This window comes from Nanorana parkeri, unplaced genomic scaffold, assembly GCF_000935625.1.
Source record: "Nanorana parkeri isolate BGI_ZX_2015 unplaced genomic scaffold, ASM93562v1 scaffold139, whole genome shotgun sequence".
In the NCBI taxonomy this organism is placed as follows: Eukaryota; Metazoa; Chordata; class Amphibia; order Anura; family Dicroglossidae; genus Nanorana; species Nanorana parkeri.
Genome location: NW_017306407.1, coordinates 1,049,084 through 1,070,024, shown reverse-complemented (window position 1 = coordinate 1,070,024; position 20,941 = coordinate 1,049,084). Strand labels below are relative to the sequence as shown.

The following is a 20,941-nucleotide window of genomic DNA, read 5'->3' as shown; positions in this document are numbered from 1 at the left end:
TGAACTACAACTCAACATCTAAACAATGTAACTTTATTATTGCTTGCTGGAAGCAATGCATCATGGGCTATGTAGTGTTGATAAATTGAGATTGTATCAGCGGCAAAAGAGATGCAAAGCACACTGGGAATCCAGGAAGTTGTTCAAAGTGATGAGCAGATGAAAGGCAGCATTAACTACATACAAATTATTTTTTTCAAGGAAGCTTTGATTGCAATATCAAAAGTAACTATAGTATGTATTCATATTATAATGCTGATGTTATAACAGAATAGTGTATGCTGGGACTTTAGAATTCCTTTAAATCTATATTTGTCCAAAACATGTAAGCTTTACTTGCTGCATCCACTGTTACGATATCTGCTTTTATGAGGCGATTGGGATGTGTTGGTGATCCTTATTCACAGTTCTTCAGTTCTTCTAAGTTTGATGTTGATTGAAAATGTCCAATGGGAATCAAGGAATGAATGGATCCTCATTGCTTGGATTGACAAATGTCTCGATTCTCCCCAGACTGGCCATACCTGCAGGTTTTGTAACTTTCTATTTTCTTTTTCTGAAATCTTCAGCAAAGAAACTTCATTGACGTCAGAAGATCTAACAACCATTAGAACGTCTTTGTTTGGACTCATTAAATATTTTCTGAGCAAAGGCGGGACCCAGGAGGAGATTCAGAGTATAATTGGTTACATAGCAGCGACCAGTGATGAACAACAGGTAATACCATGTTTCTGAATTGCAATTAGGATAAGCTTTATATTCCACCAATGTTACACAAATGTCAAATAATTATTTCTCGGTTTTATTTTCTTTTAGCTGTCTGGTATTTTAGAGATTATCTACCACCTCCTGACAACTCCCACAATAGATCAGCTTTTCCTGCTTTTGTTTGAGCCAGGGAGCGCTGATATTCTGTATGCTTTGCTGTTGAATCAAAGGTACTCTGACCGACTTAAAGAACTTGTGTTCAAGGTATGTTTTCCATTTGCCACTGAAATATGCATGTTTGGGTATAAGAAAACATTACTTAAAAGACCAATGTCAGCATGAAGTCCACTTACTTTTGGATAGCACGGGGGCGTGTTAGAGGTTCTCTCTCAGGTTTTTATGCTGTCTTTGACCCAGTCGGGAGAATTTTACTCATTTGAGATTTCACTTTAGATTTTTCTCCTGAATGCAGCTGTAGCAATGACAGTGGATACTGCAGTATCTGCATAAGGAGGTACTGGTATTACTTTGCTCTGCATAGATTTGTTCTTTAATCAATTAGGGATTAGTAGAAATGTAACCACTCTAGTTCCACTCCATCTGATCTTGTTTTAGAAATTCTAGCAGGTTCATAAAATGTAAACACCGTGGACCTGGCATTTAGAAACATGACTGCTGATTGCCTGTAACCTGCAGCGATACAGGTTACCCCTTCGCAGATACACCTCCCAAGACAGGAAACTTCCCATCACTAAAAAACTTATTTGTGGCTCATACATGTCACATGATCTACTAAACAGAACTGCAAATAAGTTATTAGCGATGGAGACTTCCGGTACTGGGAGCTGACTGCCAGTATGTGGAAATAAATAGGGATTAGAGGACTCCAGCTAAATGCTGTCACTAAATGCTAGGTCTGGGTTCTGTTTCCTACTTAAGTTAAAATTATTTAAAGGTCTTTTATATATGTATTTTTTTTAACAATAAAAGCATCCAACTTATTAAACCTTGAACTGCAACAAATTTGCGAAGATCCTAAACATAATAAAGCAGCACAGATTTAATAAGCTGGAAGTTTCTTAAAGCATATATACGCACAGCGGCTGGTATACGTTGCTGGCACATCGCACATCGTGTACTTTTTTTTGGGGTAGAACTTTATTGAAAAGTCGAAACATTTGTGACATTTCATTCAGTTCTATGGGCACAGTGGGGTGCAAGGTGGTTCTGCTTCGCATCCCGCTCCAATGAAAAAAGTACAGCATGCTGTACTTTTTTGGGGCGCACCTCACCACATTCCCATCGCAATGCAGTGGTGTGAACCAAGCTTGTCCATGACAAGGCAAATTGCCTTGTCTTGTGTTGGGGCTGCACTGGAAACAATGGACCTACGCATGTGTTGTGATCAGCCCTTACACTGTGCCTTTCCATTGTGGTGCGCTACTGCATACAAGTTAGCATGTGTTGCATTAAGGAAATTTCATCAAGACTTGCAAAAATAACAGACCTGCAACTTTGAACTTTGAAGCATACCACAGTGCAAAGCATGTGCACTGTGGTGTGCTGCAGTGGGATTTCAATGGCACCTACTGTACTTGTGCATTGGGGTTCCATTCTAAATGAACACACATGAACACAGGATGCCTTGTGCTGTGTATTGTGATAAAACACACATTGCTGAATTGGATAGGTCTGAATGGGCCTAAAGGCTAACTATTCTTTAGATAATTTAGTCCTCATGACCCCCCTCCCCAAGCTAACTAAACCTCCCTAGGACTTAAGTAGGATATACATAGGGGGGAATTTTGGGCCGGTTCCTGTTGAACTGGCTAAAATTCACACAGCGGATGCTGCTGTCGGCACCCTTACACCCCGCTTCCCTCGATCAGCTGATTGAAGGACCCGGTTGCAAAATGTTCGGCCGAACGGAGCTAGCAGCAAATCAGCTATTCAGCTGAAAGCTCCATTTGGATATCATGCCGGTGGCCGCTGTCAGAATACCGTGCAAACAGTGGTGGATTTGTCTATCAATGCTTGTAAGCGTTACATTAGATCATTGAGCGATAAAGTACAGTAGCCTACGGCATATTAGGTGGTGCTCAGTCTGGGAAGCCTCTCTGCAGAGTTACCAGTAGACAGCTTCTGCATTCAGGCCTATGAAGTACCTTGGGCGTTCTGCACCCTGACATTGCATCTCCTCGCAATCATTACTGTTACCCCTGACTCTAAACTTCCCTGTGTTCCAGCACCCCACACACTGAACCACAACACTTCAGGCACTGCAACCCAACACCCCTGATACTGCACCTTTCTGGCAGCTCCCCTCTGCCACACAGCACCTCTAAACTTAACCCGTGACTCTGAACCTCCCTACCTCCCAGTACTCTTAGTACTGAACTACTACTGCCAGCTAACAACTTTGCTAGTGCATACTCCACCACTGCTCCACCTGCCTCTGCCACCTTTGCAGGGACATGCAGAGAGAAGGAGAAGCTGAGTCAGGAGTTACTGTGCTCTCTGGCCATTTCTTCCTTCCTCTGGTGACATCACCTGCCCCCCAGTGCAACCTGTAGGGTCAGTCCTTCAAGCCTCGGGACGCTTTGCACATTGTGTGTGCTCTCAAGGGAAGAGGAATACGGTGCATACCTCCAGACTAAAGGACCGAGGGAAGCCAAATATTGAGCCTGCCCACCTCCATCTCCATTACTGTGGAACTCTTTCAATGCAGCGAAGAAGTAATCTTTTTACTATTATTATTATTATACAGTATTTATATAGTGCCAACAGTTTGCACAATTGAGGGAGACAATACAGTTAACAATACAATTTCAGTACAGGAGGTAGAAGGGCCCTGCTCGCGAGAGCTTACAATCTAGTAGGAGGGGCAAGTGATACAAAAGGTAATAACTGTGTGTAGTGATTTAATGTAAGAACTGAAAGTACTGTTATATCGAGGTAGAATAGGCCACCCTGAAGAGATGAGTTTTCAAGGATCGCCTAACAGTGGGCAGAGTAGGAGATAGGCGGACAGATTGGGGTATGGAGTTCTAGAGGATGGGTGACCCTCTGGAAAAGTCCTGGAGGCGAGCATGCGAGGAGGTGACGAGCGCTGGAGAGCAGGATGTCTTGGGAAGAGCGAAGGTGGTGGTTTGGGTGATGCTGTATTTTGAGATAAGGGTGGTGATGTAAGTTGGGGGCAGAGTTGTGTATGGCTTTCCAGGTTATTGTTAGCATTTTGAATTTTATACATTGGGCAAGTGAGAGCCAGTGGAGGAATTGGTAGAGGGGGGAGGCAGAAGCTGATCGGTTGGTAAGGTTGATAAGTCTGGCAGCAGTGTTTATGATAGACTGAAGGGAGATAGCCTGTTTTACTGCACATATAACACTGCTTGGCTATCTGCAGTTGTTTATAATTACTCCGTACTTGGATGACTGCAATGAGAGAAAGAGTATTATCTGATTGCTCAATTTGGGGATATTCCAATGTGATCTATGTAATATCAGGATATAACCTACCAAAGAAAACATAATGTTATATATAAATCTATAGATATATATAAAAATATATTTTCAGTCATACCATTGAGACTGCAGCAGCACAATGTTAAAACCTACCTTTGTGCTACCAAATATATTTGTGAGGCAAGAGGAAGTGGTTAAGAATTACTGAATACATATTCACTATTTCAGTACAATTTTTCTGTGCCTGACAAACCTTTACATTAATATTTCTATTTTATTGCGGAGGGGACAGTCTTTATGGGTTATATATATTTGTTCTTATTTTGTAGCATATTTATTTGTTGTATCCTCACACTTTATTTGTTGTCTATCTTCATGTATTTCTTTTTAAGTAGGGCTGTTACTGATTAAAATTTTCGTGTTCGATGAATCAAAATTTGTTAAAATCGATTAATTTCGATTTATAATGCACATACAGATCCAACTACATCGGCCTATACACATACAGCACAGCAATGCTGTAATAAAATAAACTAGGATCACACTAATCCAGCACGTTATTAATCTCACGTGCCCCACTCAATATGGCCGCCATTTGAGTGGGGCAACTCAGAATAATAACGTGCTAGATTAGTGTGATCCTAGTTCATTTTATTACAGCATTGCTGTGCTGTATGTGTACAGGCCAATGCCTTGGCTGGCACTCGTGCAGATAGTTTCTTGGGCAAATTCACCGGCCCAAGTGGCTCCGTCGGCTAACGAAGGGAAGGGGGGAGGAGTCCGGTGACTTCAGGGACATCGACGTCACCGCGCTCCTCCCCCCTTCCCTTCGTTAGCCGACGGAGCCACTTGGGGAAGGGGGAAGCAGTCCAGTGATGTCGATGTCCGTGACGTCACTGGATCTCCGACGGGACTCACGGAAGCCGGCAGAGAGGTGAGTATTTTCATTAGCGATCAAAAAAATTTTAATCGATCAAAAAGATTTAACGATTAATCGAGAAATTAATCGTTAATTTGCACAGTCCTATTTTTAAGATTTAAAACCTCTGTCTTTGCAGATATTCGAACAGATGCTAAACTGCAGCAAGGTTTATGAGAAAAGCAAACAAAGGATTCGGCTGAGAGAAGTGGGATATTCAGGGCTAGGATTGCTAATAAATGAAGCCCATGTCTCTACATTACTGATAAAAGGACTACTTAATCAGATCATTAGGGCAGGTAAGTTTTTCACATTTTTAAAAAATAAGAATTGTGTTGAACTGTCTGTGTTATTTTGCATGTGGCATGTTACTGGCAATTGCTCCTTTTTAAATGAGGTTTGCCTTTCTCAAAGCAAGGTGGCACCTGTATATATCTTTAATTTTTTAATGTAGAGATAAAACTATATGGCTTCTGTACCTTTCAGTTGTTTTCTCTCCCTGACTTACAGATCCAGTTATAAACTATAAAGATTTGCTAGCAGTTGTGCATATGTCCCACAAATCTGACCTGTCTGTACGCGTGGCCGTTTGTAGAAAGGTAAGTTTAAAGTGTATTTCAACAAAAATTATGCACAGCCACACAAGTTCACATTAAAGTATTCCTATACCCAAGAACAAAAATGTAATGTGTTGCATCTTACCAGTCCTTAGTTCTTATTTTTCAAGCTAAGAACATTTTCAGCAATACCTGTGGCCTCCAGATAGATCCATGGAGCATAGGAATTGCCTCCATATAGTGACCATAATGTGGTGTGAATGTAAACGTCAGATGTTTGCAAAGCGAACTGCTCTTCGAACATTTTTTTAAATACACCCCTTATATTGAATTACATTGTTTACATACATTGCCAGACATATTTTGAGTCATTTCACACCGATCATTTTGAAAGTCTGAAAAGGTGAAAAGGGAGTCAGTAATTCAAAATATAGAATGCATCAAATGATTTATAGGGTGAGCTTCCTTTAACAGCAAGGGAGAGGAATGTGACTATGGTGGTAAAATAAAATTGAAGAACCACAATTGCAAATAATATTGTAATAGCTGCATGCTCATAGATAGATAGATATGCAGACCACACTGTCTGGCAAAACTGACAGGGTTTGGGGCACAATATAACCGTATGGTTGCATTTCTGACAGAAATTCAGAGTTTCACACATGGGCAGTGTGCACTTTTATTGATCTGCCCCTCCACTCTTTCCAGTTATGAGCTGATAATGCAGCAGCTAGCAACTCATCTTAGTTATATAAATGCTATATATTTTTTGTCTTTTGTGCAGGTTCTGCAGCTCCTACAGTTCTTACCAGACGCAGCTTGTCAGATTGCCCAACAAGTTGGCTGGCAGGACACTTTTGTTAGATTCTTCTCGAAGGAAAATTCCGAATTCAAGAGCAATTTCAAAGTGAATTGTACGGAAAGTATTAAAGAGGAAGATAAAAACAGCACAACTGAGGAGTCTCGAAGAAGTTATTCAGGAAGGGTGACTGTAGATAAAACCGATAACTTTATTTCAAATAGTAATACTAATCAGAGCTGGTGCTCTGAAGAATCCAGGTGTTTGAACTCAAGTATCCAGTCTAATTGCACACTGCTGGATGGCGATGACCCTTCTTTCAGTGAAGCTCAGCTCAGGGTTGAAGACCCAGACATGTGGCCCAGTGATCATTCCCATCTAACACTAGAACTGACTTCTTTTGACTTGCCGGATACGGAAGATCCAACACCCGGAAGCCTGACCAGTACTCCATCACCAATAGAGTCTTCTAAATCTTTTCCTGTTGACCGACTAGAGAAAGAGTCTGTTAATTCTGATAATATACTCTTCAGGGATGACTTCTCCCTAACTCTGAACTTGGAAAGCAAAGAGGTAAATCTGAAAAATGTGAATGCATTGTTTGTAGTAACGACATAGATATTTTCATTTGACATGCGCAAACCTGACATCTTAGGTTATTCTGTTCTTACAGTTCTTATACATCAATGACATTATATGTTACAAAATATTCTACAATCGTTGTAAACTGGCTCTTAAAGGAGAAGTATGAGGTGAGTGATTTTCACCCATCCTCATATGTCTAGCCGACCTGTGACAATTAAACTGTCACACGTCGGCTCTATTGATTGGGTAGTGAGCGAAAACATACCGTCACTCGCTCACTCACTTTCCGATCCTCTCCCTGCAGAGAGCGGTGACTGCCAGTCACCGCTCCCCGCAGGAATTCCCCCCCCCCTTTCCCTCTCCAATCCTCCAGCATTGACTGGAGGAACAGACGGGTAGGGGGGGGGGTGGCCACAGCTGGCTCTGCCTCTGGATAGGCAGAGCACGCTGTCAATCAGTTAGCTCGGAGTATCTCGACAGTATTATAGGGATTTGTCCCGGCTACGGCGCTCTCAGTATATAGCTGTAGCTCGCTATATACTGAGCTTTGGGCCATGGGAGCGCGTTAGTATATGTCCTCCCATGACCCTAAGGAGTACTAAGGGATACAAAGTTTACCCCATAGTTCTCTTTTAAGTATGAAAGCAGAATTTGTTGACTTAAGTTTTTGACTACACGGGTCACTTTAACATACTTGGACTTACATAGTTGCATAGTATTTGGGGGTGAATAAAGACATACGTCCATCAAGTCCAACCCATATAGGTCCCCTCATTCTTAGGAATACTTGTATCCCTGAATAATCGGGACTTGCTGTGCTCACCACAGTCCTACAGGTGTAGAAATGTCACAGACATGTGTAAAGTGACTTTTAATACACCCATCAGTGTGCTGATCTTCTAGAGACCCTGCTTTTATTTTAAGGTATCCACATATATTATTTTACATTGTTTTATTGCCACATTGATCATGTGACAAATACCATTGGCACTTTGGTAAAGCTACTTTACAAAAAGGGCTGATCAGCGGGTCTAAGACACTACAAGTTTGAAAAGAAATACATGTGTGCATGCATAGGCTAAATGTTCTTGTATATGAAGGTATTATTGAGGTAGAAGAGGACATGGTGAGATACATTTACTATAAGTACTCTGATCAACACAATAACTTTTGTAATATTTGTTATGTGTAAAGGTTTAGCTCTGTCAATATAGCCTATTATCATTTTAGCTCCATTTTTTAAGCCAGAAACAGACTATTTCGTGGTTTGCGCCTGCCCTTGTTAACATAGACCTTACATGAAAATGCAAGGTCCACTTATTTCCAACCCCCCCCCACATATAATTTAAACCTAAAATTATAAAACTTTAGGCGAAAACCCAGAAAAAATACTTTCCTTGCACTTGGACCTAAGTGCAATAGACAAGGGTGACATCACTTAGCTTGCTTGGAGAATATTAGGAAAGCTGAGGATCCCACATCCCATGAGAGTGCGCTCTTGTACTTTCATGCAAGGTCTGCTTTAAAAGTAATTGGGAGTCATGCAGTGTCTTGTGTATTGCTAGCTGGTTAAACGAATGCACACTGGAGAATCTGATCAGTTCATTAATGCTACATGGTGCACATTAGTGCATGTCATGGGATCTTTATTACTGACTATGGGACCTTGTGTTGTCTTTGCTCATTTATGCTATAGGAACAGAAATTTTGAAAATATCGGACAAAAAAAGTCACCCAAAAGCTGATGGCTTTATTCCTCTGTTCCACAAATATGTCGAGCTTCATATTTAAGAATATTATAATATGATGCTGCTGAAAATTTTTATATATGAAAATGTGCAATACTTTATACTTGAGTGTCAGGCTATGGAACACGAAAGGATCAGTGGGATAGGTATATTCAAAAAAGATTTTCTTCTCTGCAGGACTGTGAAGAGGAGCTTGTCCAGCTGCTTACAGACATTCTACTCTGCCTGATGTGGAAAGGCCTTGACAAATGTGACCATGTGACGTGGATAGAACGAGGACAAGTATTCGCAGCGCTCACGAACCTTGGGACGTCTAATGAACTATTACGACCTTCAGATGAAATCAAGCTTAAGTACATTGCCCACATTATTTCCAAATTTATTGAGAGTTGGACCTGAGATTTAGCAAAGCTCCAGCTGCAAATTGCATAAGAGGCACAGAGGATTTGTTTTGTGTGTTGGAAATATGACTTATGTGCAATGCGTGATAAAAACAGCATATTGGTTAAACTGAAAGGGGGGAGATCTAGAGCAGTGGTTCTCAACCTGTGTAACCTCAGGACTCACTCAGGATCCTTGGTCATTAAGTCGTGAACCAAGTCTGCAATGTCTGCACTGCAATGGAACGCACAGCATTAGGGTACCACGTGTTCTGGTGCGGGCGTACAAACTGTGGGTGGGAGGTGCATTTGGGGTACCATTCAAATAAATGGCAACGCAACACACCTCCCACACCAGTAGGTGCAACTGGGTGGTACAGCGCATTAATGACATAATACTATGCAATTTACGCACTGTACTAGAGTGAACAAGCCCTTTTTTTTTAAGGTCCACCAAGTCTCCTTACCTTACAAGAACTGGAGTGGATCCTCAGCCCGGGGTCCAGTGTGGGCTGCTTTGCTGTGACGGAACTCCGTCCATATGTGCATTGCTTGTACAGCTCCCATATGTGCCCTGTAGAGGTGCCAGGAGCCAGAATGTGATGCCACTGGTCCAGGCACCCCTATCAGACAATGAGGGAGCTGTAAGCAATGCACGTATGGATGGAGCTCCCTCTTGGCCATACCCCCAGTCACATCTCAAGCTGGGATTCTGCGCCAGGCAGCATATTTTGAATCGCTGCTTGCCACGAGAACTGACATTGCTGCGCTGGGGGAGGCAGAGGAGCCTCTCGCCTAGAAAAGTGGAAGGCATGCGGCGACCCACTGAACACGGGCTCGCGACCCACTTTTGGGTCACGACCCGCCAGTTGAGAACCAAGGATCTAGAGTATAGGGAAAATGCTAGCTGCCTGTTGGCAACCTTCTGCCTGGCATCCTTCTGCCTGGCATCGCTCTCTGTGTGCAAATTCTCTGATGGGAAAAGCCATTTTCCAGCACTTACTACAGAATACCTCTAAAGCAAAGAAACTCAACCTGTTTAGCATCACAATGAATGATTTCTCTGTTCGAGATCTAGTATGTGGTGTGTGAATCCAGAAATGGTTCCTTCCATCAGAACCTTATCACACAGGGGTTTTGCTTGTTAAATAATTCCTATAACAGTAGGCTGTATAATTCCGAAGTTTAGTGTGATTGTCCCTATGTAACCTGTTTGGTATTTGTTTCCTACCTTTATGCACAGTTTACTGGAGAGGATGCCTGAATGGGCTGTAACCGAGAACAGAGACCCCAAATCACAAATTCACGCTGAAAATGCTAACAGATTGTTGCATATTGTACAAGACTTCCTGCAGTCAGAGGGCTGTGTAAACCTCTCGTTATGGACAGAAAAGGTTTGTCGTTCAGAATTTTTCAATTTATTTGGTTTAAATAGGTGAATGATTTCTTTTGTTTCAGAAAAAGTGACCTGTTTGTGTCCATTTGTTGTTTTCTACAGCTGTTGGAAGAGATAGTGACTCTCATGGATAGTCTGTCAGTGTGGTACCCAGCTGGACTTGAATCAGAGACCCTATCTCAAGTAGAATTCCGTCTTCTGCTTGGCTTCATTGCCCAGGATAATTTGCAGGTTGGTTGAGCTAAACTATTTTTCACATACCTTATTAGATGGGAATCCTAGAAATTAAGAAGTTACAGGAACCTTTGGTAGGTAGAATATCCTCCTTACCCTTGGTCAATGTGCACCCTTTATTCAGTTTTCTTTTGCCCTGTAAATAACATAACTCTGTAATTGAAGTAGCTATCTCAAACACTACAGTTGGCTCAGTGGGTCTGTGGGTGGGGAATAGCACAGCTAATGCATATTTCTCAAAGTGTTAATGTTCTTGCATAGGTATGTGCTATGGCCACAGCAAAGCTGAACACCTTACTGCAGACCAAAGTGATTGAGAACCAAGAAGAAGCTTGTTTTCTGCTGGGGAAGTTGGAGGGAATCCTCAGCAAATCCATCCGAGAGAAATCAGAAACGTATTCATTCCTTGTTCCCATTGTGAGAACTTTGGTGTCTAAAATCTATGACTTGCTTTTCATGAATCTCCATCTACCATCCCTTCCAATTACTAATGGCAGTCCTTCCTTATTCGAAGACTTCCAGGAATATTGCAGTTCTGAAGAATGGAGGATCTTTATAGATAAATATGTAAGTATTACTATTGTCATAGATTTTCTTACTAGAATGTTTGTAGTGCAGAATGTGTAGGCATGCTGTATGGGGCACTGTGTATGAGGAGGTGTGTGTGTATGTGACATACAACCTGTATACATGTGCTGTGAATGACAGAGAATGGGTACTATGTATGATAGAGAACAGGTACAGACACTGTATGTATGACAGAGAACAGGCACAGACACACTATGTATGACAGAGAACAGGCACAGACACACTATGTATGACAGAGAACAGGCACAGACACACTATGTATGACAGAGAACAGGCACAGACACACTTTGTATGACAGAGAACAGGTACAGACATACTATGTATGACAGAAAACAGGCACAGGCACACTATGTATGACAGAGAACAGGCACACTATGTATGACAGAGAACAGGCACACTATGTATGACAGAGAACAGACACACTATGTATGACAGAGAACAGGTACCAACACACTATGTATGACAGAGATCAGACACGCTGTGTATGACAGAGAACAGGCACAGACACACTATGTATGACAGAGATCAGACACACTATGTATGACAGAGAACAGGTAGAGACACGCTATGTATGACAGAGAACAGGCACAGACAGACTAAGTGTGACAGGGAACAGGTCCAAACATGCTGTGTGTGAGAGAGAACAGGAACAGACGCGCTGTCTATGACAGAGAACCGGTACAGGCACACTATATATGACAGAGAACAGGTAGAGACACGCTATGTATGACTGAGAACAGGCACAGACAGACTAAGTGTGACAGAGAACAGGTCCAAACATGCTGTGTGTGACCGAGAACAGGTCCAAACATGCTATGTGTGACAGAGAACAGGCACAGACACGCTGTCTATGACAGAGAACAGGTTGTGATAAGCCTCTTTCTGTAGGCTAAACGTATATTCCAGAAGTCTTCTTTATTCCCAAGTGTATTGTGTCTTCTCTGAATAGATTATACCATACATGAAACAGTATGAAGTGGATACATTCAGCAAAAGTCATGAGCAGATGGCACTGTACTGGAAGGAATGTCATGAGGCGCTCATGGTGAATATCCACAGGCGGGAAAGAGAGCGTGGTGAAAGCAAGCTCAAATTTCAGGTAGCTTTAAACCAGTAACTTTGTATTCCTCATTTTCTTTCTAGCTCTAAAACATTTCTTGTAGCAGAACTAGTAAAACTTTTCTATGATGGTGTAGCTAAAGTTCCTTGGACATTACTGCAAAATAGACATCTAGTTTCTTTCTCTGCTGCATTTTCCATGCTCGAGGTCTAATAATCAACGGGTCAGTGCCATCCATTCCTGATATTGTTCTGCTGGATTCTTCTGAATTGAATTAGTTGAACGATTATTTTGTGCGGTGAGCTCGTTCACACAATATGTGGTGACTGGCATTTTTCAGCAACTGAACAGTGCTGGTCACCCCTAGGGCACATGGACAACAATTGTTTTCTGTATGCCCCATTCTCACCACAACGTGGGTGTGATGTAAAAAATGGCAATATGCTGCATTTTTTGTAGCGCACTGGACCACACCATGGCGCAGTACACCGTGCTGCTCTGTGGGAACTTGAATGTACAGTTTGTGTACGGGTGTAGTAGTGTGTACGAGCTCTTAGTGGTCATATCTGTGCAGTCAAAACCAGGAATTACATGTATACTGTTAAAGTGCATTAATCTGTCAAACAAACATTTTTGAATGTGTAAAGAATGCTTTTTGTTTTACAAGTTTATATTTAACCATCACAGTGAGGGTCTGTACGAATGCGTTAACCCTGCTTTTTTATTACTCAGGGGTTTTTCCTGGAGCCATTTAATAGGAAGGCCCGGCAGGAGAACTTGCGCTACAACAGTATGTTGAAACAAATCAACAGCCAGTGCACAGCGACTTTAAGACAGTGGAAAGCTGCTCAAAGATACTTCACTTGTGAACGTGGCCCCTGGTCAGAAAGGTCAGTTTTGTGCCATTTATTTATGTTTCCCAGCTCTGGTCCTCCAGGACTAGAGATCATGTTTCCTGCACTTCCAAATGGATGAATAGCTGTGTACACCAGTCTCTATGAAGCACTCTAATGATGAATGAATATGTGATTCTGTTAGGATAAGCCAGTGAACCGGTTTGGGAAATGGTGGCTTGTAATTACCCCTACAATCTTTACCGGGTACACGCAATCACAAATGATAATCTGTATACACTCATGCTGACCAATACCCAGGAGGGCTGAAACATGCAAGTGGGTGTTGCTTCTATGGACTTTACAGTATGAAATAAAGATTCATTTTGAGGAGATATTCTGTATTCTGCCTTCCTGCTGTAAACTAAGTTAATGCTTATACAGCATCATTTGCTGACTCCCACAATTCTACTCGCCTTCTGTTTAACCACTTGAAGTCCAAGGTGTTAAACCCCCTTCCCATCCAGGCCATTTTTCAGTATTCAGTGCTGCGGTACTTTGACTGACATTTATTCCGTCATGCAACGCTGTACTGAAATTAATTGTATACCATTTTTTTAGGGACAGATCGAGCTTTCGTTTGGTGGTATTTAATCACCACTGGGGTTTTTATTTTTTACCATATTAAGGGAAAAATTACAGAAAACTTTAAAAAAAAACAGTTTCCCCTATATTAAGTTATAAAACTTTTATTACCATATTTTTTGTTAAAATATAAAAGGCGTGGGCACGTTGGGTAAAAAGACACCAAACATGTCAAACCTTAAAATTGTGCCCGCGTGCAAAACCTCAAAAAACTACAATACCCAAAAGTGGCCATAGGCAACGTTTTAAAAGCTTTTACCACTCATCAGTTTAGTGTTACCAGTGATTGAAAATTATTGCTCTCACTCGGACGTTCGCGGTGATATGTAACGTGTAGCGCAATTGTTGTTTTCGCTGGCACAACTGACGCGTATTTAAGTTTATATGTGCGTAAACGTGGAGGTGGGGGACTTAAACATTTTTGTTTTGGTTTTTTTACTTTTTTTATATGTGACTTATATTTTATTTTTTTACTCACCCATGTGAGTTTGCCGTCCGTGCTTTTTTTCACAACGGGTGGACGGCATGTGGTTAAACAAAAAATATTGATATACAGTATTTCATATTTATATATAAAATATTTATACATATGTATACATCATCACTGTACCTCTAAATTCCACAATAAATGCTAATCACTTACAAAGGTGGAAATCGGGAGTCTGTTTAAACAGCCCCGATGCTGGCGACGTACACTGTACGTCGTCAGTCACGAAGGGGTTAAACCATTTACCTTATCTCGATGACCCCTTTGTCCCTGCCCTCCTGCATAGGTGGTCTTCACAGATGTATCTTTTCACTGGGTCCAGGAATATGTTTGGAGCTGGAGGGCATGGAAGAGGAACAGTTCAGATCTCATTTTTTCACAGTTAGTGCCCTTAATTTAAGGGATTACACCTCTAAATCTGTCGTCTCTGTATCCACCTACCCCCATATGTACTTAAAAAGGATTAAAGATATGTACAACATCTAAAATAAGAAACATCTTTTATATTTAGCATATTTTAAAGTACTGATTTATGTATTTAATTCCGGCTCATTATTGTTATTTAGTGTTACATTGTCTGTTTACAGGAAAGATAATGGGGAACATTGGAAACTTTCCAATGTTGAGAATTACTCACGAATGAGGCTCAAACTGGTTCAAAACAACAATTTCGATCCCCATTCTGAAGCAAGTAATTTGCGTGATAACCTGGGTAAGTTTACAATAATAGGTTAGTGTGTTTTGTTAATTTACTAACTAATTTAAAATGCACTTGGTGAGCAGGAAGTCATTAAAAGAGATTGTGCAGTAGTTTTGATGGGTATTTCTGTAGAATTCCATGTGCGGAACTCCCTGTAAACATATAAAGAGAGTGGAGGGTGTTCATCTATTAGTATTAATTATAATTAATTAGCATTGTCAGGTTGTTATATAGGACTGCATTTACCATGATGTACAGGATATTCCATATTCCATTTGTGTTTACTGTTTTCCTTATTTCTCTCCCGTTCATTGAAGGACACAGGCAACAGATCGTAGATCCTGAATGGTAGGGTAATATCGCCACCTGCAGGAGAAGGACGCTAGGCACAAAACTAAAGACCAATTACAGCCTAGGGGCGGCCCCTGCCGGTGGCCAAACCCCCCACCTGCTGACAAGTCTCCAGTTTTTTTCCTAGCGTCAGGAGTAAGGAGCTTATATGTTCGTTCTGATTTCGGCCCCTCGTGCGCCGGCGGCCGAAAATCGAGGTCCTGGCTCCAGTTGCGGCCTAGTCCGGATGCCACAGCCGCCATCTTGGTTGAGGGCGGCTTGCCCTTTCTGTGTGACCTCACTTCCGGTCCGCGGGTGGATGGGGCGGTCCTATTTCGCCGTGATGGCGATTTTCAAGGGGACACAGGTCTGCTGCTGCAGCTGATCAAGGCTGTCGGGTCCATGGCTGGAGGACGTTTTTTGTCACGAAGGAGCAGCGCCGCAAGCCTGGGGCCTTTTTCTCCGCACACCAGCGGGGTTTTTCAGCGTCCTCCAACGAGGGCGGGAAGGGTCACAAGCCCTCCCCTTCACAATGCTCCGAGCGCCCATGGCAGCCCAAGTCTGGCTCTGGTTCACCCACGTGAACCAGAGCCCACGTCTCCCACACTTGGTTGGCCCACGTCTCCCACACTTGGGTGCGGGGGCTGGTTTCTTCAGGCTACAAGATGAAATTTCTGTCCCGTCCAGGGACCGGTTCTTCCGGCCCAACACGCGATTCTCCTTCGCGGTTGGCGGATCTCCGTCGAGCTGTGGAGGACCCTTTGCTCCCAGGGGGTGATCGTGCCGGTTCCGTCCTTGGAAAGGTTCAAAGGGTTTTATTCGAACCTGTTTACCGTGCCCAAGATGGAGGGGGTTTGGCCCTTCCTGGACCTCAACCGCTTGAACGCCTTTATGCGGCTCCATCGGTTCCGGTTGGCGTCGATAAGATCCGTGGTGGTCTGACTTCGTCGGGTAGGCCTGCTGGCATCCATCAACATCAAGGATGCCTACCCTCATGTACCCTTTTTACGCGTCTCATCAGAGATATGTCCGTTTCGCGGTGGCATATTCATTTGGTGGCGCTGCCTTTCGGGCTGGCGCCTGCTCCGCGGGTGTTCACTGAGGTGCTTGCCCTGATTCTGGCGCTGTTGCGTTGTCAGGGGGTTTCGATCGTGGGCTACCTGGACGATCTGCTTCTGCGGGCGGAGTCGCACTCCTCTCTGGTGGTGGCTCTGGAGGTCCCGGAACAGTCCTTGGAGGAGTTCGGTTGGCTCCTGAACCTCCGGAAGTCTTGCCTGGTGTCTTTTCCACGCCTGGAGTATCTGGGACTTGTTCTGGACACTGTCGCGACCCGGGTTTTTTTTCCCTCGGGACGAGCTCCTGCACCTTCTTTGTTGCCCATCCCTCAGTGTGTTACTGCTTGGTGACGTCCCTACCATTCAGGATCTACGATCTGTTGCCTGTGTCCTTCAATGAACGGGAGAGAAAATAGGATTTTTGTACTCACCGTAAAATCCTTTTCTCTCCGTTCATTGAAGGACACAGGCCCCGCCCTCTTTATGGGGTGTACACTCCTAACTGCTTGTTACTAAACTGGAGACTTGTCAGCAGGTGGGGGGTTTGGCCACCGGCAGGGGCCGCCCCTAGGCTGTAATTGGTCTTTAGTTTTGTGCCTAGCGTCCTTCTCCTGCAGGTGGCGATATTACCCTACCATTCAGGATCTACGATCTGTTGCCTGTGTCCTTCAATGAACGAAGAGAAAAGGATTTTACGGTGAGTACAAAAATCCTATTTTTTTCCTTGTCTAAACACCTCTTAACAACTGTAGGTACATAGACTTACTGAGAAGAGTCACAAGTTCCCAACTTACAATCATTTGGCTTCCTTTTCTTCGTAGACTTTTCATTGGTGGACCGCACAGACCAATTATAGTTAGACTTACTGCATAAAACCAACATCTCCACAATGGTTTTCATTTTCTCTGAAGTGCTTGTCTAATATTGTCAGAGATGGAAAGGGGTGCCATCATGTGCATGTGCCTAGAGTAGTCTGAATGGTAAATGTGTACTCATATGTAGTTATTCATATTATACAGGCATTCAGCAAGCTGAAACAACAAGCGAGTCACTATTGCTGGAAGCTGTAAAGCAGGTGAAAGTTAGTGACTTCGAAGATGATGGACTTGAGCTTTCTGAGGAAGAGAACACGGTTACAGTGTATGTTTTCGTAGTTCATTTGTATAATTCACATGCTGCATGCGCACTCATGTTCCTTTTGTTATTTTGTGTAAACTTTTACTTCTGTTTGCAATCAAAGGCTTAATTTCTCAGGGTGTTTGACAGTCCTCTGAAATGAAATCCCTGTCACCATAACTCTAGCAGCAGAATGCTTTTGTAGTGTAAATGCTTTTCTGGGATCAAAAGCTATAGCCAGAATCATAGAGATCACAGACAATCGTGCGTCCTCCTCAGTTAGCTTCTGTTGGAGATTAATAAGTGGAGAGAATTAACAAAGATGTGATCTGTCCAGTGTAACGCTTTTTATTCTGAATGTATATGGAGATGTACTGACATGAGATACTTTTTCATTTAGAAGTGAGAAAGAAGAGCAGAGTCAAAAGGAGAAAACAGTGCTGTCTGAGGAGTGTGAACTCATCACTATAATGGAGGTGATTTCTGGTCGATTAGAGGTCACAACTCAACATATATATTTCTATGATAGCAGCACGGAAAAAGAAGAAGGTGCGTACCATTGATTGAGTTTATTTGATATGACCATATAACTGTACATACGTCAATGCTGCACATGTTATATGAAGAGTCTGTAATTGTGTTAAATCCTTTTTAAGAGAGATTCTGGATTACATCATGTCCTTCTCCAAAAATATAAGGGCCATATGTAGCACGATTTCAGGTGCATGTAGCTTGCATTTGTGATCAGTTTGAGATGCTTCTGAGTTCCACAGCTGGATCTGAGATGCAGCTGAGCTCTTTCTAAGCTGCTTCAAGCTGCTTTTGTGTTCCTAAAAACATCTTGAATAAAGAGAAAAGCAGTTCTGAAGCTAACAAAAGCTCATAGGGGAGTTACACTTTTTTGTATTTGATCTTGCTCTGCTTGAATGGTAAACACTTATTGCTGTGTAGCAGGTCTGTGCTTGAACTAATTTGTTTCCATTACTTCTGCTGGTAGGTGTTGGTTATGATTTCAAGTGGCTCCTTTCTCAGATCAGAGAGATTCACCTGCGTCGGTACAACTTAAGGAGATCGGCCTTGGAAATATTTCTTATTGACCAAACTAATTACTTCTTAAATTTCAAAAAAGAGGTGAGTTATTTAGTCTTTTCATTGAGATTTTTACATTCTTGTGTGAGCGCATATATGTAAGAGCTCTGCCCCTTTTATTGGGAGCTGTTAAGATCACCTATTTTTTTTTTTTGTCATTCAGGTCAGAAATAAGGTATACAGCCGCATTCTTTCATTACGTCTTCCAAATCTATATGGGTCCCGATCACCACAGGAGCTGCTTAAGGCTTCTGGTCTGACACAGGTAAGAATAATTTTACAGCTAAGACCAGAAAAACTCAAGCAAACTCTGGCCCTCCAGCTTTGGTGAAACTACAAATTCCATCATGCATCTGTCTCTGAGAGTCATGCCTGTGGCTGTAAGAATATTGCAATACCATATGGGATTTGTAGTTCCACAAAACCTGGAGGGCCAGAGTGTGCCCACCCCTGGCTAAGACTAATGCTAAAAATCGTTTCTTATTTACTTTAACATAAAAGTATTGCTTTAGATTCTCCCTTTTCCTCCTGTTCCTACAGTGCTTTGCAGTTTATTGAAATGGAACCACTAGGACTGACACCTATTTCAGCCAAGGTTCCCACTGAACACCAAAAGCTGCCAGTGTCCAACTCCTGAATCTGGTGCTAGTTCTAGGAAAACAGAGGCACAAAGCGCCCAAACCATGCGTTTAATCATAAGCAATAAAAACATACTCACAAAGGTATAGTAGTGTAGTGCTCATCGATATCCTACAACGAGAAGTGTGGGAAGTGTACGACCCCTATTATAGAAATCTCACAGAGACACTGCCGATCTGCCAACTGCTGTGCCACCTCACAGCCAGTCATCTCTGTTGGTGGCTGATGTATTTGCGGGGCATGCCCCCTTCAACAGAGCCACCAATAGTGAGTTAACACTAGGGATGCACAGATACTTTTCGAGTAACAGCGCCGATATTTGCCATTTTCATGAGAACTACCAGGGTTGCAGCTGGGACCTGGCTCTGGCGCTCCACCACTGTCCTGAAATCATTAGTCTGTATTGTTTTAGAAAAACTGTCACATGACAATAAACAAAAATGTATCAGTACTCGTACTTGTAAGTACTCGGCAAGTACCAGTACTCGTACTCGCAAAACTGGTATCTGTGCATCCCATTATTTATATTTATAAAAATAAAATCGTACATTAAAACAGAGATGTACAAATCCCGGGAGCTCCGTGTGCTCCTTACAAATGACAGCTGCCTCCTAACTTTTGAATTTTTCTCTAGTGTAGTCTTGGAGCTCAAAAGTATCGGTACTTGTACTGAGTACTGTACTTGGTATCTGTGCAACCCTAGTTAACACACACACTAAAGAATAGAAAAGCCACCAATCAGATGCCTTTTCTCTCAGCCATTCAGGAGCCCCAGTGAGACCAGCAGTGTTTACAAATAGTGAAGTCCATTCAAGCCAGCATTATAAAAAGCACAGCGCAAAGGATTACTCAGCGATCTCTCACTAAAATTACTGGAAAACACACAACATAAACCTAATTCACTGTAGCTTGCAATGATTCTACAGGAGGCAATAGAATATTCCACCTATGTAGGATGTAATAACAAATGTAGATTATCTGGGGCAACAGACACCTGTGCGGCCCCACACACAGTCATGTACTTGCCCCAAAACTAGTACTCCTTTTGGGAGTTGAGCAGTGGGATTCTTGGTTGTTTTAGGTAACAGCCATCCTGGCAGGTTTCTTTAATTGTTCTAGTTAAATTAATATATGCTATTAGGCTGTGTCTGTCCTATAAACCAGCAGATTTGGGTGTGCTTTTGGCCACAGGAGCTTAAAGTGGCATTAAACCTTTACTTTTTTTTATATGTACACAGGAGGAGCACCTGTGTGGGATGCAGATCCTGTGTTTTTTTTGCTTTTATTTTTTTCAATTTTTCATTCTCTAGTGAGTTCCTGCAGTGCTCTCCCCCTGCACCCTGCATGGGTGCCTCCATCAGCTGAGCGGCAGCTTTGGAGGCACCCGTGCGTGCGGCTTCCCAGCCGTGCCCGCAGTAGTTGTGTGCGTCCATAGACCCACACACACACAGCCCTGTGGCATACCACGCCCCTCCTCTGCCCAACAGGTTGATTGACCGCAGACGGTCAATCTCCTTCCCCACAATCAGGGAGTTCAGAATGGAGGATCGCTTTGGGGACAGGCGGCGGTGAACAGGTAAGGGGGGGGGGGGGAGAGGGGGGAAAAGAAAA

At 42.7% G+C, this 20,941-nt stretch overlaps 1 protein-coding gene across 1 annotated transcript in view; it reads left to right on the top strand.

The window, feature by feature from the left end:
* Positions 1–20,941, top strand: part of NBEAL1 (neurobeachin like 1) — a 145,250-nt gene that overhangs the window by 102,204 nt on the left and 22,105 nt on the right. Inside the window, exons 25-40 of the mRNA XM_018554008.1 lie at positions 570–717; positions 817–972; positions 5,229–5,388; positions 5,600–5,688; positions 6,431–7,018; positions 8,956–9,131; positions 10,402–10,552; positions 10,657–10,785; positions 11,050–11,355; positions 12,326–12,475; positions 13,169–13,326; positions 14,989–15,113; positions 17,506–17,626; positions 18,003–18,151; positions 18,600–18,733; positions 18,855–18,956. Of these exons, the coding sequence (XP_018409510.1) occupies positions 570–717; positions 817–972; positions 5,229–5,388; positions 5,600–5,688; positions 6,431–7,018; positions 8,956–9,131; positions 10,402–10,552; positions 10,657–10,785; positions 11,050–11,355; positions 12,326–12,475; positions 13,169–13,326; positions 14,989–15,113; positions 17,506–17,626; positions 18,003–18,151; positions 18,600–18,733; positions 18,855–18,956 (2,842 nt within the window). The remainder of the gene's footprint in view (positions 1–569; positions 718–816; positions 973–5,228; positions 5,389–5,599; positions 5,689–6,430; positions 7,019–8,955; positions 9,132–10,401; positions 10,553–10,656; positions 10,786–11,049; positions 11,356–12,325; positions 12,476–13,168; positions 13,327–14,988; positions 15,114–17,505; positions 17,627–18,002; positions 18,152–18,599; positions 18,734–18,854; positions 18,957–20,941) is intronic.